Source organism: Dermacentor silvarum, chromosome 2, assembly GCF_013339745.2.
Source record: "Dermacentor silvarum isolate Dsil-2018 chromosome 2, BIME_Dsil_1.4, whole genome shotgun sequence".
NCBI lineage: Eukaryota > Metazoa > Arthropoda > Arachnida > Ixodida > Ixodidae > Dermacentor > Dermacentor silvarum.
The window spans coordinates 191,854,123-191,868,723 of NC_051155.1; the positions used below are offsets into that span (position 1 = coordinate 191,854,123).

At 48.2% G+C, this 14,601-nt stretch overlaps 1 protein-coding gene across 1 annotated transcript in view; it reads left to right on the forward strand.

Annotated features, from left to right (window-relative positions):
• The first annotated feature begins 7,425 nt into the window (after positions 1-7,425).
• The window catches only part of LOC119442359 (serine/arginine repetitive matrix protein 2), a 58,488-nt gene continuing 51,312 nt past the window's right edge, over positions 7,426-14,601 (forward strand). The window contains exon 1 of the mRNA XM_049662990.1: positions 7,426-7,891. Within this exon, the coding sequence (XP_049518947.1) occupies positions 7,426-7,891 (466 nt within the window). The remainder of the gene's footprint in view (positions 7,892-14,601) is intronic.

The following is a 14,601-nucleotide window of genomic DNA, read 5'->3' on the forward strand; positions in this document are numbered from 1 at the left end:
TCTTGTTTGCTTGTATCAATAGCTGCAGCAGGCGGGAAATTGGGGTTATTCGCTATTGAGTCCTGGTACACAAGCGTTCTGACATATTTTTTTTCCACTGAAATACGGGCGTAACAGGGATTCGGACCTGCGACCTCCTGCTCAGTTGCAGAACCCCGTGGCGTCCCGACTTTCGCGCCTGACTTTACATACCCTTTGAACTACTTCGCCCAATTATTAGTCGCAATCATATCTGTTCGAAAGAAAACGAAGCCATTTACATTGTCTTTTTCCGGACCGTTCCTTGTCGAGGCACGCGGATCACCCTACTTTCTTCGCGAAACCTTCTTTCTCCGCCAACAAAACGTGAGACCCTCCAGTTCTGAACGCTTTTCGGGACATTCCAGCCTAACGACATCGCTCGCTGACTGGTCCCATCCTCTTCTACCACATCGGCCCGAGACGCGTGTCGCGTCCCCTTCCTCGTCGAAGCGCGAACGTCGCCCAGGCGAAAAGCGTGAAGCGCGCGCATTCACACGGACTGCTTGCAGCTGACCCAAACGTGGCTTCCAGAGGAGGTCGAAGGAAGGAAGGGAGGCGGGCGGGCGGGCGGCCGCCGGTGGCATGGCGCGGCACTCTCGTGGTCATCATCATCAACGTCGCAGGGCTGGCGCATGCGCAGTACTAGCTTGTGTGTGTGCGTGCGTGTGCTGCTGCTGCGCGGGGAAGCCGAGTCCGAGGCGCCACCACCAGAGCCGAGCTCTCTCTCTATCGATCCTGGGGATGAGTCATCCCTGCGTGGGTGACCTTTCCGCATCCTTTGCCGGCGAAGGAGGAGCGGTAGCCCCGGTCCTTCCCTCTTGCCTCTCCTTCTTCAAGGCGCCACCCCCTCCCCCCCCCTCCACCCCCATTCCTTTTCCCCTTCTTTACCAGTTCCCGCTTCGGCCGTGATTGGTGTTCGGTTGGTCTTCCGAAAGGCATTTGGCGAAGCTGATAGGCACGGGGCTTTTCTTTTTTTATGTTTTGCTGTCGCATATTCTGTTGACGAGCTGTCTCACCACTTCCTATTGCAGTGGTATTTTTTTTTGTCTTTTTATGTTTCTGCTCGACGCGTAATATAGAAATTTGCAAGGCGCAAGGTTCCTATTTTGAGCGAGAAACACGAGACCCGGTGCAATGAAGGTGGGACCGTTTTAACTTGCAAATCACAGAAATGGAAGTAATCTCTACTGCTACTTTAGCGTTGCTGCTGCTAGGAGTCGGACCAGCATGAAACTGAGCGTACTTAACATTCCTAGAGAGCACCGCTTAATGTGCGGAAAGAGTGTCTAGGCTGGTATTTCTATGCAGTGTGATTTTTTTTTTTTTTGAGTGCCAATATTCTTCTTTCTTTTATGTATGTTAACGTAGGTGCCATTTAAAGACTAGGTTTGTACAGGCAGCTGTAAATGGTACCGAAAGCGTAGGTTCTGTCTGCTGGGGAACATGCTTCCTGGTAAGTTTAGCCGCGCGGATTCCTTTCCCATGAAAAATTGGAGAGACTCACCGGCTTTTCTAATACGGTGAACAACAACGTTCTCGTTTGGTCATTGATATTTTTACGTGGTAACAAATCCTTTCAAAATGTCTATGGCAGGCTAGAATCTAGCTTTACAATTGCTTCCCTTCTTTTTATGAAGGGCAGTAATGGTGCTCGGCAACTACGGGAGTTCCAGAAGCTTGGAAGGACACCCATGTATAGGAATGTTAGCAGCATGTGACCGCCAGACTGCTTTTTTTTTTTTTTTTTTTTGCGTGTTCGGTGTAAGTGACGGTGTCCCGGATCACATTCTCAACGAGCACCTTGAGGAGTACCTTGACCGCATCAGGTCTGATTATTGGCCTTGACAGAACTACGGTTGTGTCAGGCACCTGCAGTGTGTTTCGCATTGTATATTTAATGTACTGGTTTCGGTATTTGCCCCTATAATAATGCCCATGAGGGCGCTGTATGAATCTGTATAATAAAAAACTTGGAGGACGCTTAAGCGTCGCCTTTTAGAGTAAAACGCGATAGCATTCAAAGATCCCTGAATGCTTGTCAGGCTTCCCGGCAACTGCAGCTTTCTTTTCCTCCACCTTCGCCTCTGCGCGCCGCTATCGTTTTACGCTGCCGAGGAGGCGAGCGCCATCTGGCCAGGGTTTTCGCAAGTAATCTACCCGAGCGCGTCGCTGTTGTTATGGTAGACATGTTGGAATAGGGGTTTGTGTTTGAGTTTCCTCGTAGCAGAATTGTGTTTTCTCGTACATTCAAATTACATTCCAACACTATCATGTCTGCAGGTTGTAGTTAAGTCGTACTTTACGGTTTCTCTGACGGATTTTATTTTGAGAAATTCAATTTTTGTTCACTAACCCCTTGCGCCACGCGGAGGGCCTGCGTGGTCGGGGTGGTTCGGTATGAATTTCTCCGCCACGGTTGCCACGGACGCCAATGCTTACGCCGAAGCCGACACCGACGCCGAATTTTTCTGCGACGTGGGGCCCTTAACTCTATCGCGTTAATAAATACAATAAAATAAATAACAGTAACATAGTGTATACCAATCCTTTCAGTCGATGAAAAGGAACAAATGACCTGTCGCGGAGCGTAATTTTTTTGTCGAAAGGTGCAGGGAAGTTGAAATTGAGCCGCTCTGTTCTCGCCGGTTCAGCGTGTGTACGGTGTATACAGCGGTCGAGTCATTTTCTCTTGGGTTCTTTTGTTATCAGGTTGAAAAGAGTAATTGGAAGTCTACTTTCATTTCCACAACGTCGACTTCGGAACTCTGCACCTCGCCAACGTTGCGTTCAAACCCCCGGCGTGTGCTTGCGTTTCTGTGCGCTCTATCTTGCGCCGATATCGGAGGCGCTCGGTTCAGCGATGACGTCGTCTTTCTCTCCGTGTTCGCGCTGGTCGCCGGCGGACACTCATTTCCTGTTGCGCGATGTCCCAGAAATCACTTCCGTATTGTGTGGGAAGACCGGAGACATTTTATGACGTCGCTTCTAAGCTGAGGAAGATTCCTTTCTTCTGAGAACTTCATCTTGTTTTCCATGTGACTGTGGAGTCTTGCTTTCATGTTCGCTGTTATTTTATTTTTGCTTTTCGAACCGCTAGCCGTGCACCACGCCGTTCTTATTTTTAATCCTGGTAAGCTGCATAACAAAAACAAAAAAAAGGAAAAAAAAAAAAAGCACACACACGCACACTGAGAAAAAGAGTACGTTCTTGATTTTAAAGTAAAGTTAGCACGAGAGTATGACGGAATCGTACACGTCATTTTGATTTCATTAGGACGTCATCGCGTAGGTGCCGCTTTATTCACGTCATATTTACTCAGGATGAACATTACTTCCAGCAATTTGCAAAAATTTCACCGGAATGCACCTTCTCGTTTCTGTTCTTGATCTTGTGCGTTTATTTATTTATTTATTTATTTATTTATTTATTTATTTATTTATTTATTTATTTATTTATTTATTATTTATTTATTTGTTTGTTTGTTTGTTTGTTTGTTTGTTTGTTTGTTTGTTTGTTTGTTTGTTTGTTTGTTTGTTTGGTTATTTATTCCCGTGGTGTTTACGCGTGCGTTTACGTACGTATACTTTGAGTTCGTGTACGTATTGTGGGTTGTCTTGTCTCTTTAAGCATTGCCGGTTCGAATTCATGTATAGTAATTGTGTGCTCTTTCCTTTTCCTTCTTCTTTTTCTTTTGTTTTGTTTTGTGCGAAAGAAGCCTCGCGAGAGGACTCGACGGTTTTAACGTTTCTGGCTCTACCATAAGCGACGCAGTTATTGTCGGATTACGTCATGACACGGGCACGCATTGCGTTTTACACTGACTTCACCAGGGCCCGACAGTGTTGCTAAGGCGCGTTGTGTAATGGCACGGCCCACCAATCGCCCTGAGCGTGCGACGGCATACATCTTTAGTAATGCACCATCGTCGCTCTTTTCCTGCATTTGCTCCGCTTCCTTTCGTCTCTCTGCTCGTTTTCGTTGCGGCAAACGTTTAAGGCGTGCTCAGTTCATGTAAGGCGTTCTGAACTTACGCTAGAACTTTTAGCAAGAGCCGACGTCAGCCAATCGTGATATTGGACATATCATTAGCGAAGGCGGTAAGCCAATGACAAACATGCACTTACGAACGAGAAACTTCTTGAATTCGACATCCGATCCCTATACGTCTGTTTATTAACCCCTTTGACGGACGCGCGAAGGAAGTTTCCGAGCGCCTGTTACGAACTAGCTTGGTCGTTCTCGCCCAGCATCTCATTATCACCCGCGCAACCTAGTTCCTCATCCTCCAGCAGCTCCCTCTTCGCCACTTATTTACGCCTACATTTCGCGAGCGGTCAAAGGTTACCGTCTTCCTTACTTATGCGATTTAGCCGGCCACAACCTTCAGCGCTTGTAAACACCCAGTTTTCCGCTTGCACGAACAAACAAAACCAACAAGTGAAGGTCAAAACACACGTGCTCTACAGCCTGGCAATCAATCGCTCTCTCTCTCTCTCTAGGGCTTCTGACCGAAGACCGTATACCCAGCTCACCTACATGTCTTCTTTTGTTTTCTTTTCGTTCTTGGGACTGACGTCACCGCATTATTGATTGGTCGTCTTCTCTCCGCGGTGATCCAGAACTCCTCCTTAAAGCTGCTGCTGCTGCTGCTGCATGGCGTCATCCTCCGCCGCCAAGTTTCTTTCTTTCAGTCTCTCAACCCCCCCCCCCCCCCCCGCCCCCTTTCCATTCTGCGCCTCTCTTCCCGTATCATAATTTCACCGTTTTTGTTTTCTTCCGAGTGTCTCCGCGCACGTTCATATTCTCGCTCCCCCATCTCCTGTGCGAGGCGGAAGTTGCTTTTGATTGCCGCTCCCACCTTGGCCCCGTGGGGACATAACTCCGCGGAGTCCGGCGGCGTGCGCTCGCGCGCTCCTTGGTGGCTGGGTTTGCCTGCCGTTTTGTCTGCAAACATTTGTGGATTGCGTCATGGCATCCGGTGACGTCATCCGTCTCGTCAGTCCGCTTTGTCGCATCGTTGTCTCTGGGCTATGCGAGGCAAGGTATATACGGGGCGATGGTTCTAGGTCTGGGACGGGGGGAACGCCGCGAGCGAGGCATGCAGAAGCGGGATCTGTATACTTGCGTCGTTTCGCCCTATTAGTCATATTCGGCTGGGAAAGAGCGTATGCACTAGACGGAAGCGCCTACGGCGCTATACGGACGCATCTCCGTCTTATGTCCACGCAGCTCAGTCTCTTGAAAATTTGTTGGAACTTTTAGTCGACGCACACGTCAAAGTAAGTCGGTCTTGGCGCTGCTTCTTCTTAACTTACTGAGAAATGTTTTACGATAATTTGATAATTTAATGGACAGCGCTTTACTGTTCGCCGCTGGATGAGGATGTCTGAGTACACTCTGTTGTAGGAGATTAGGGCTGTACATGCGTACGTGCAGAGAGAGAGAAAGAAAGGAGGTAAATGACGTACAGGTAAATGTTAACGTTCGGAGGCCTTCAGCTTTAAAAACAATAGAGGAAAGGTTAATAATGCTGTGGTTAGAAAATAGTAAAAGATGACTGCGGTACTGGTGGCGTAAATGCAGGAAACACACAGTATGAAAAGTTCTTAAGGCAGTTAATTTCTATCAGGTTCGATTGTTTATTAACGAGATCCATGGGCCTTAAGAGCCGATAATAAGCGTGGAAGAGAAGCGATAATAAAGTACTTGGTGGCATACCCTTTCAAAGGGGATCCTCATAGGATGCATCTATCGCATTTTTGTTTCATTTGCTACCGAATCCTTGTTCGCATTGTTCGCTTGATTCTATGAGACGTTGGTTTTGGAAAACACTCTCAGCGCTCTAGGTTATCCGCTATATTTTAGGCCGCCGAAGATATTGAAGGTCCTGCACTCTCACGTTCATCTTGCTAGTATCGCTTGGTAAGTTAATCTTTTACGAGGACGTATAAATAATATCTGGGCTAAAGCAAGATGGAAAAATTTAGATTTAATGTTTGCAGTTTTCGGGTCGTATGTCGCAACGCCGGCTCGAAGCTTCTACTAGGAGCGAGCATTTAAAGTGATCACGGCATAGCGCGAGCACACTTTGCCCCTATCGATCCGATTACCTCAGGAGCACGTGTCAGTGACCGCCAGTTGCTACAGCTCCGTTGCGCCACGCACCGAGGGGCATGCGCGCTAGCCGGTGCACTTTTTTTTTTTTTTCTGCGCACCTCTAAGATGTCCTCCCTGATGCAATTTCGACAGAGTCGAAGAACCCGCGTAGCCGTACGAATGCTTGATCGTACGCGGAGGCTGAGCAAGAGTTTTAGCCCGTTGCAAGGAGGGTCTTCTAGACAGTTTACGTCTCGCAATCTTGTTTCTTTTTGCTTCGACTATAGCTGTACCGATACGTGGAACTCGAGGTTTGCACTCCTGGGGATGCCATGATTACCTTGCCTTCTGCTTGTACGTACATGTTTGTTTATCTGATTTCGAGTGCCGTTTTCGGTCGATTGTTGGCCTTTTCCTCTGTCGCCCTCTCCTCCCAACTTCATTTCCTTTTTTCGTTCCTGGTACACCGCTCCCCGTATTTTAATGTTCGCGCGTTTCGCTGTGCGCGAATCGAAGAACGTGACTTCGGCGGCCGCGGGCACTCGCATGAGTCATCGCTGCGGCGGTCCCGAGTCAGTCTCTCGCCACGAGAAAACCGTGGGAGGGAGGGGGGTCGCCTGAGAAGGAGAGAGAGCGAGGCGGGAGAAAAAGCACAGTGAAACAAGGCGCTGCGGTGCTCTCGCTTCGTCATCCTTCGCCGCTCTGTTTCGCCATCAACCACCACCACTGCCGCCGCCGCCGGCCGGCGGCTTTCGTCAACGAAGGGAAAAGCGCCGTGCACTGAGAGGCGCGCGCTCCCTCGAGCAAAGACCCGGGGTGTATACGTAGATGGGGGAGACAAAGTGCTGCTGGCGGTGCGGCAAGTGCGCGGGTGCACTGCGTCCCCACAGCTCCCGCGCCTCCCTTCTTTGCAAAGTTGGGGGAGTACACGCCGAGTCTCGCTGCAGTTGGCGGTGGGATCCCCTCGTGTGACGCATTGTGGGAGCCAGCTAGCCGTCCACGAGGTGGCTGGCGTCGTCAGCGGCTCAGTGAGAGGGACCACTCTGCCGCTTCCGTCCGGTGCCGCTGTTGTAAGCGACTGTCGTCTTGTTTATAGTATGGTGCGCCGTCGTGAATACCGTGCTCGAGGCTGTTGTTGAGAGGATAGAAACGTTGAAGCTGTGCCTTTCGTGAGATCAGCGCGACGCCATTGTCGCCGGTGCCTTCGATTAATCGGTGCGGCGGAGTCCCTTCTTTCGGCTCCGGATGAGGTAGTGCACAGCCCCGATTACTAACGGTGCCGCAGCGTGTCTGCGTGCTTGTGTGACATGGATGCCGTGAGGTTGCCCGAGAGTCGTGCATCGTCAAGTGGAAACAGCACCGTCGCGGGAAAGGCATCGCCATCCCAACAGTCGACGGCTGTTGTCGGCGCGTCGACGCGACGTCGTGCGACGCGGCGTCCCGAAGCAGGAGGGACGTCGACCTTCTGGCGACGGCGGCCGCTGCTTCAGCGGAGCCAGACCTGCCTGGGGGACGTGGACCGAAAGGCGAAGAAGAAGTCGTCCGCCTCGTCGTCCGACCGCTGTCCCGGGGGTGGTTCTGAGGACTACTGGTTCCTCGAGCCCGCGAACGCTCCGTCCACTGTTGTTACTCCCGACGGTGCCAGTGCGAGTGGTGCTGGGATAGTTGTTGAAGAGCGCGCTCAAGCGGGGGACAGGAAATTGCGTAGCGCCGACCGGAACTCTAAAGGCGGTTCTTGCCTATTCCTGTCTCAGTGCTGTTGCCAGACGAAAGGTGAGATTTGTCATTCCGATGGCATAGCGCTGGCCTTCCGACCATTCGGAGATATTTGTTTGGACCGTGGCGCTGTAGGTCTTGCGCGTTTCTTCTTCGATCGGCAACGGCAAATTTGATTATGTCTGTTGGCCGCAAGCTACGTGGGGACGTCATTTGCGAGTACGAGACCAAGTTATTCGGCAGAGCATGGCAGCGGCCGGTAGTAAGAGGAAGATTTATGTGCGCAATATCTTGCCTCGCAACTGTTGCTCGCCGTGTCTGTGTTTAAATAGTTCAGGTTGTGCGTTCACTTTCTGTATATGACGTTGACGGGCCGCGCACTGCGGTCCAGCGCACATTTCATTCCTTTGCAATATGCTGCAGGACAACCTGACAGGGGTGATTATGTTTCCGGCGCCATATATTTCACTGACCATGTCCGCTGACGAATCCGCTTTATTTCTTCTGGAAAGTGCCGAAATCTTGGGACGCCCACTAGTGGCCGCTATTTTCTAAAAGAAAAAAAAAAGATGAAAAAATGGAGAATATTGTCAGCACGCTTTCTTTTTCTTCAAAGTAATAATAATAATAATAATAATAATAATAATAATAATAATAATAATAATAATAATAATAATAATAATAATAATAATAATAATAAAATAACGCTGTCTTCGGTTTCTGTCACGAATAATTTTCTATGGTTTTCTTTCGCTTTGTAGCGCGTTTCAACTACTTTAAGTATTGGATAGTTTTCGAACGAGCTGATCTAGGTGAATTCCTGATGTTGTAAAGTAAGTGCGAAGACCACTTTTGTGGCGTCTTTTGATTAAAACTTATCTTGCGAGTATATCATTCCATCCGTGAAAACAGTATAAATGTTGCTGTGACGTAGCACTTATGATAAAATATATTTACGTGTAATGAAATAATACACGTAGATAAATCACACTTGCGTTCTTTATACGAACAGTATGCCATTTGCAGATTTGTCTACAGCAATACAACATTGATCTGTATGCCGAACAAGGGCTCTTTCCTACACGACAACAAATTATCGCGGCAGGGCACGCTGAGGAGAAAAAAAAGAAAAAAAAGCAAATAGAAGACCACCGAAATATATAGTACACCTACTTGGCAACAGTTTGTGAAAAAAAAAACACTAAACATTGACGACGCTTCTTTGTCGAAAGCGTGCATGGTCCTTTCTACATGCGTCAGATGCTACTCATTGCTTATATCCATTATAGCTAGATTGTTTAAATATGAAGTTATCTGAATGGCATGCGCATTAACTTGGATCTGTCTGTCTAAGATAGTTTTATGTCAGCTTACGGATGGTTTGGGATGAAACTAATGAAGATCGGCTTGATCTGCGTCTCATGCATGTCTGTAGTACTAAAGACAAGCTTAGTGGAAGGTATACGATGGAATTGCAATTGTTCAGCCACCATCATAATGATGCCAACATCGCTTCGTTTTGACACTTCATTGACTTTCGCTCTATTATGTGCTTCTGGTGAACGAGTTTAGGTTTTTTTCTCACTTTGCCTTCCACCTCAATGTACCTTAGCAGTTTCACGCTGTTGAAGAGCTAGAACGTAATGGTAAATTTTTTCTAAGAGCATATTTGCAACATAATTCGCATGTTAGAGCGTTCTGTAAGAGCAGGTGTCAACCAACCGTGATATCGAACATATCGTTATAGAGAAGTCGGCAAGATATATAGGGACAGACAATTCTCACATTTAAGGGAATTTCATGCATTGGTCAATTGGTTTGCCCTCCTCAATGTCATACCTGTCGATAGCGACGGTGATCCGAGCTCTGCGTTGGTGATAATTATTGCGATTAAGCTACCCGCTTTGCGGTCTCACCTTAGACCACTCTTTGTGATATCGTGCCCATAGCCTCATGTTCAATGCTATACATCTTACACCGTTTGATTAAATCACCGGGTGATAGTCATTATACCACCGGTTGATAGATGATAGTAGGTTGACAACACGCTTCTGCAGTGTTACATCTTACTGCCATACTGTTGTCTTCGCAGCTTCAGAATGCGTAGTCGCAATGCGCGTTAAGTCTACCTGAGCCATTGCTAATATTTCCCGCCATTTCTACGCTGCTTCAAGCGCCATTCCGGAAACACACACACACACACACACTGGCGCCGCATTTTCTGTTAGCCTAGAAGTTTTACGTCGCTCATTTTTACAGCGACGGTTATTATGACCTCTTCCTCCTACTCGCAGTGATGCTGTATGTTATCGCAGTCTGTCGCCGGTATCATGCTCGCCTCGTAATGCGCCTATTAGTAAACTCGTAAAAACAAAAGATGACATGCCTTGCCTCTTGTGTGACGTTTTCCTTTCCCGAACGCTACCCACGTCTCTCCTCAACCAGCGATAGGCGAACGAACAGCCAGAAAGCCCGTCCCAATGCGAAACTATCCCCTTAAGAAAGAAGGCCTCAAAGCGATTAGGGGTATATATACCTTTTTGCCGTTAGTGCGGCGACTGTCGTTGTGAATGTATGCACATTGCGCAGAACTCGACCTGTGTTCACTTTCTGACCGTATACCAGCGCAGCAAATAGGGTGGGTCTAGGACTACCGTTGAACTTCCACCTGCCCACCGTGTTTGCTGCGCGTGTATATATATATATGGTCAAAATGCAATACGTAACTAGCCCAAACCACCGTTTTGTTGACCTGTCTCCAAAACAAAGCTTCTATTTTTTTTAATTTCTCATCTCTTCTGCCCTTACCCCGTCCTGCGCTGTGCAGAGTAGCTATAGTTAACCTCTGTGCCTTTCACCTCTTGTTTTATCTTTATCGTTCGTAAGTGCGATCTCCGATTGGCGACCGCAACGACGATTGTCTCCTCGTCACGCCTTTCGCTAGAGTGCCGGACTCCGGAAAGACGGCCCGCGAGGAAACACTTTTGCCTGAGATAAGCTTTGTGAATACAAGCCCTGGAGATGTTTTTAAAACTCTGCAAGTGCCGTTTATTGCGCAGCTCCAAAGCGCGCGTCATTTGTTTTATGGAGGAGTTAATACTCCACGGATAGACATAATGTGGCATTTGTGCCTCGTTGGCCCCTATAGATAGAAATGCCGGTCACATTGTCGAAGCTCCTCGTTCTGTGCAAACTGTGTTGTATGGAACGGCGTTCCTGGAACTAAATTCCTTTTGGGAGGAACGCCACCGTTCCTAAGGGTTGGTGGAGCTGTAACGGTAACTCGTTAGGTTTACGAAGGAATGGCAGACGGAACAGCGTTCCTTAGGTAAACGTTCCACGGCATTGAACAGACGCACGCACGTTCGCAGCACATCATGCAGGTGGATGGGCGACCGCGTGAGGCGCCAAACTACTACCGCTTGCCTGTCACGTGACTATGGTGCACTTGTTTTAACACGAAAGTGTTTTATGCCGGGGTCCACCAAGACTTCACTGACGTATTTCCGTCACGGAAATACGTCATAGAACATAATACAAAGAAAGAAACCAGAAGAAAAAGTTCCACAAACATGCAAAATTTGGAAATCGAACCCACGACCTCTCGGTCCGCGACGATAGATCGCCGAGCGTTGAACCCATTGCGCCACAAACGCATTTGCAGAGAGCTACACAGACGCGCCTTATATATCTAACACTCCTCCGCGTACCCGCGCTCTTGCTCGGGGCGGTGCCGCCGCCTACGAGCAGACAAGAGAAGTACTGCATTATGACACTAACGCGCACCGACAGTGAACGCTTCGGTGGTCTCAGCACTACGACGCCTCGATGCCAGCATTCGAAGGGACGCTGGCATCAAGAAGCACTACCAACGCCACCTAGGTGGCGTTCACCGTACTCAGCACAGCGGAGCGTGGCCTCCGCAATTAGCTCTGAAAATGTTTCTGAAGTTGATCGCGGAGGCTGCAATTACGACGCGCTGTACGCGCTGATTTGACTCGGTGACGATTCAGTTACGTGCTTTGTCTTGCGCGTTGTATTAGTGTGTCAGTTACGTGCTTCGTCTTTCGCGTTGTGCTAGCGTGTGCAGCGTAGTGCAGCTTCCATATGCACGACGGTTGCTCATGGTCATCGACGTTGGTAGTCGTGATGGAGGAGACGTGCCACCAGGCGTCAGCGTGGGTGCATCAACGCCTAAGGGCGCTTTAGCCACAAAACACCAATAGACATTATATATCAATGTGCAATAAACATTACACTACTTCTGTGAAGACACGTTTCACTTTCGTGTTCTATACCGATTCCTATATAAGAGGGATCAACCACATTTTTTTCGGGAGTTCTCCGTTATATTTTTTTTTATGGCTAAGCTTCAAGATTGTTACGTGATGCTCCGTCCTGTAGTTTCTTTCCTCCATACCGGCAAACAGGAACTATGACGTCTGGATCGCAGCGCCACTCGAGGTAATTTAATTACATTGGTGCACGTGAGTAGCTTTCTATTTGCACATCGGAAGCGCAGTATCCTGACTGCGAACTTGAAGAACGTAGTGGAAAGTGCCATATGTGTTGCACTTGTAGTAGACGAGCACCAAAGTTGCAGTTAGACATGTCTGGAGTATGTTCGGTGCTCCCTGAAAAAATTCGTCTAGGAGCGTTTCCTTGGATTCTTTATATCTCCAGATAATCTGCTGCCGGCGATGTTGAAATTCGTATAATGCACGTAGTTCGAGGTGAGTTTTAAATTGCTCACTTTATTTCGCCTCAGGATTATCCGACACTGTATATAAATTTTAAAAACGAAATGTAGCGTTAATGTAACGACACGTTCCAATGTTGGAAGTGTAACTGGAACGCGTTCCTTTCACATTAAAGGAACTTGTAACGGTAACTCTTCCCAAGATTGAGAAGGAACGAGGAACGAGGTTTTGTTCCTATTTTAGAGGAACGTGTAAGTAGTGTAAGTGTAGGTGTAAGCGTGCAAGCAGACCCTCCCCCATCCCCCTCATAGTGCCTTCGCCCACTCCCCATCCAATTAATTCTCGTACATCGTAGATTCAAGTTACCGCTTCGTTAATTGCTTCACTGCTGCTGTTTCCTGTATAAGATAGTGCAGCGATTATAACCTCAGCAAATGATGCGGTGCAGTGGCGCTATCGGCTCTGCTGCAGGATTAATTAGCTTGCATCTTGCATTCAGTGGAACGCGGATGGCACTTGCTTCACTGTCGTTTTCGTTTCTGGTGCTCTCATGCGTCATTTCGCTTTAGCTTTGCATCAGCTCCTTCCCGGCTAGTCACGGTACATTTGGCAACAACGAAAAATGCCTTGAAATATAATAACAGTAAAAGGGTGGAGGCTTCTAATGGAATAAATGCTTATCGTGTTTGGCACTTTGTCATTAAGTTAACCTATGGGTTGATGGGGAAAATGCCTTTATAGCCGTTGCTGCGGAGACAGCGGCATATTGCAGCCCATTGAAGCGAATGCTGGGGCGTGCAGAGCGAGAGGGATTAGTGTACTGCGCCATCCTCAAATAGCAGGCCACGCTGGCTCGGGCAATAAGAAAAAAAATTAAGAAAAGCCAGACATCTAACTACTCGGTGCTTGTGCTTATAGGAATGGGTTTAAGCGTGAGCGCTGCGTTATGGTACCCGCGCGGTTGTTCGAGCCCGCTTCGTGCTCTTCTGCTTCTTCTTCGCGGCGAGCTTTGGCGCGATCGGCGTCTGGCGGGGCGTGCATTTCCAGCGCGATGGTTAATTAGGCACCTAATGGCTCGAAACGGAACGCGCGTATGACTTTCGTAGGCTTTAACCGGCGCCTTTCTCGACAGAAAACTCTTTTGCCAAGCCGTTTTTGCCTATCTGTTAAACGTTATCTGGCCGTTTTATTCGGTTAATGGCCGCTGATGTAAATTGTTGCTCGACACTTGTTAGGCGTGTAATGAATGCTAGTTGCGTCCCAGAATTTCGGAGCTTAGGCTGATCTCTTTCCCGAGTTCGTGTGTCCAATGGCGCACCGCTCTAAGGTGGAATTGTACGATGCCGACGCTTTAATGCGGTGTTAACTGCGCGTGAGATGCGCCGAGCACGGGGCGGCGGCACAATACACTTTCTGTGCCCTAATGTGTTGTATTAATCACCCGGTGCCTACAAACTATAGCTGGGCGGCGCGACCCTCGTACTGCGTGGGCTAATTCAGCTGGGAAATAATACGGTCCCGCGACGAAAGTGGGATAACATTGAATGTCGTTCGTTGTTGCAGCCATTACGAGAGTGCAGTGTCCTTCTTATTTGCTTGGCGTGTACAACTGCTTTTTCTGTGTTGCGCCATGTTCTTTCTCGCGAATTCGCGACGTTTCGCGCGTCAACGTGTAAGATTGGTTGAGCTGATGAACCGGTTGCCGTTCTTCTCGCGCAACGAAAAACCGTGCGTCACATAAAATGTGAAATTCAAACGAACTCTTGTAAATGACGCGGACTCGCAACTTATATACACGCCATCTTGGCGCCACGTTCTGCTGTGCAGCATTGCTGTGACATCTACTATACATGAAGTGTATAAGTGACCGTGATTTGCACGGCGACTTACTTATTATTGTTGTCAAATATATTTATTTTTATGTTAGTTTTTGTTTGTGTATTCATCACTTATTCCGCTGTCGTGCCTAGACTACAGTTGCACACTTCCAGTCTTAACATCGTAATGCGGTATGACATCAATATATACGGGAGGATTCGATACACGTTAACATTTTACGACAAGCCT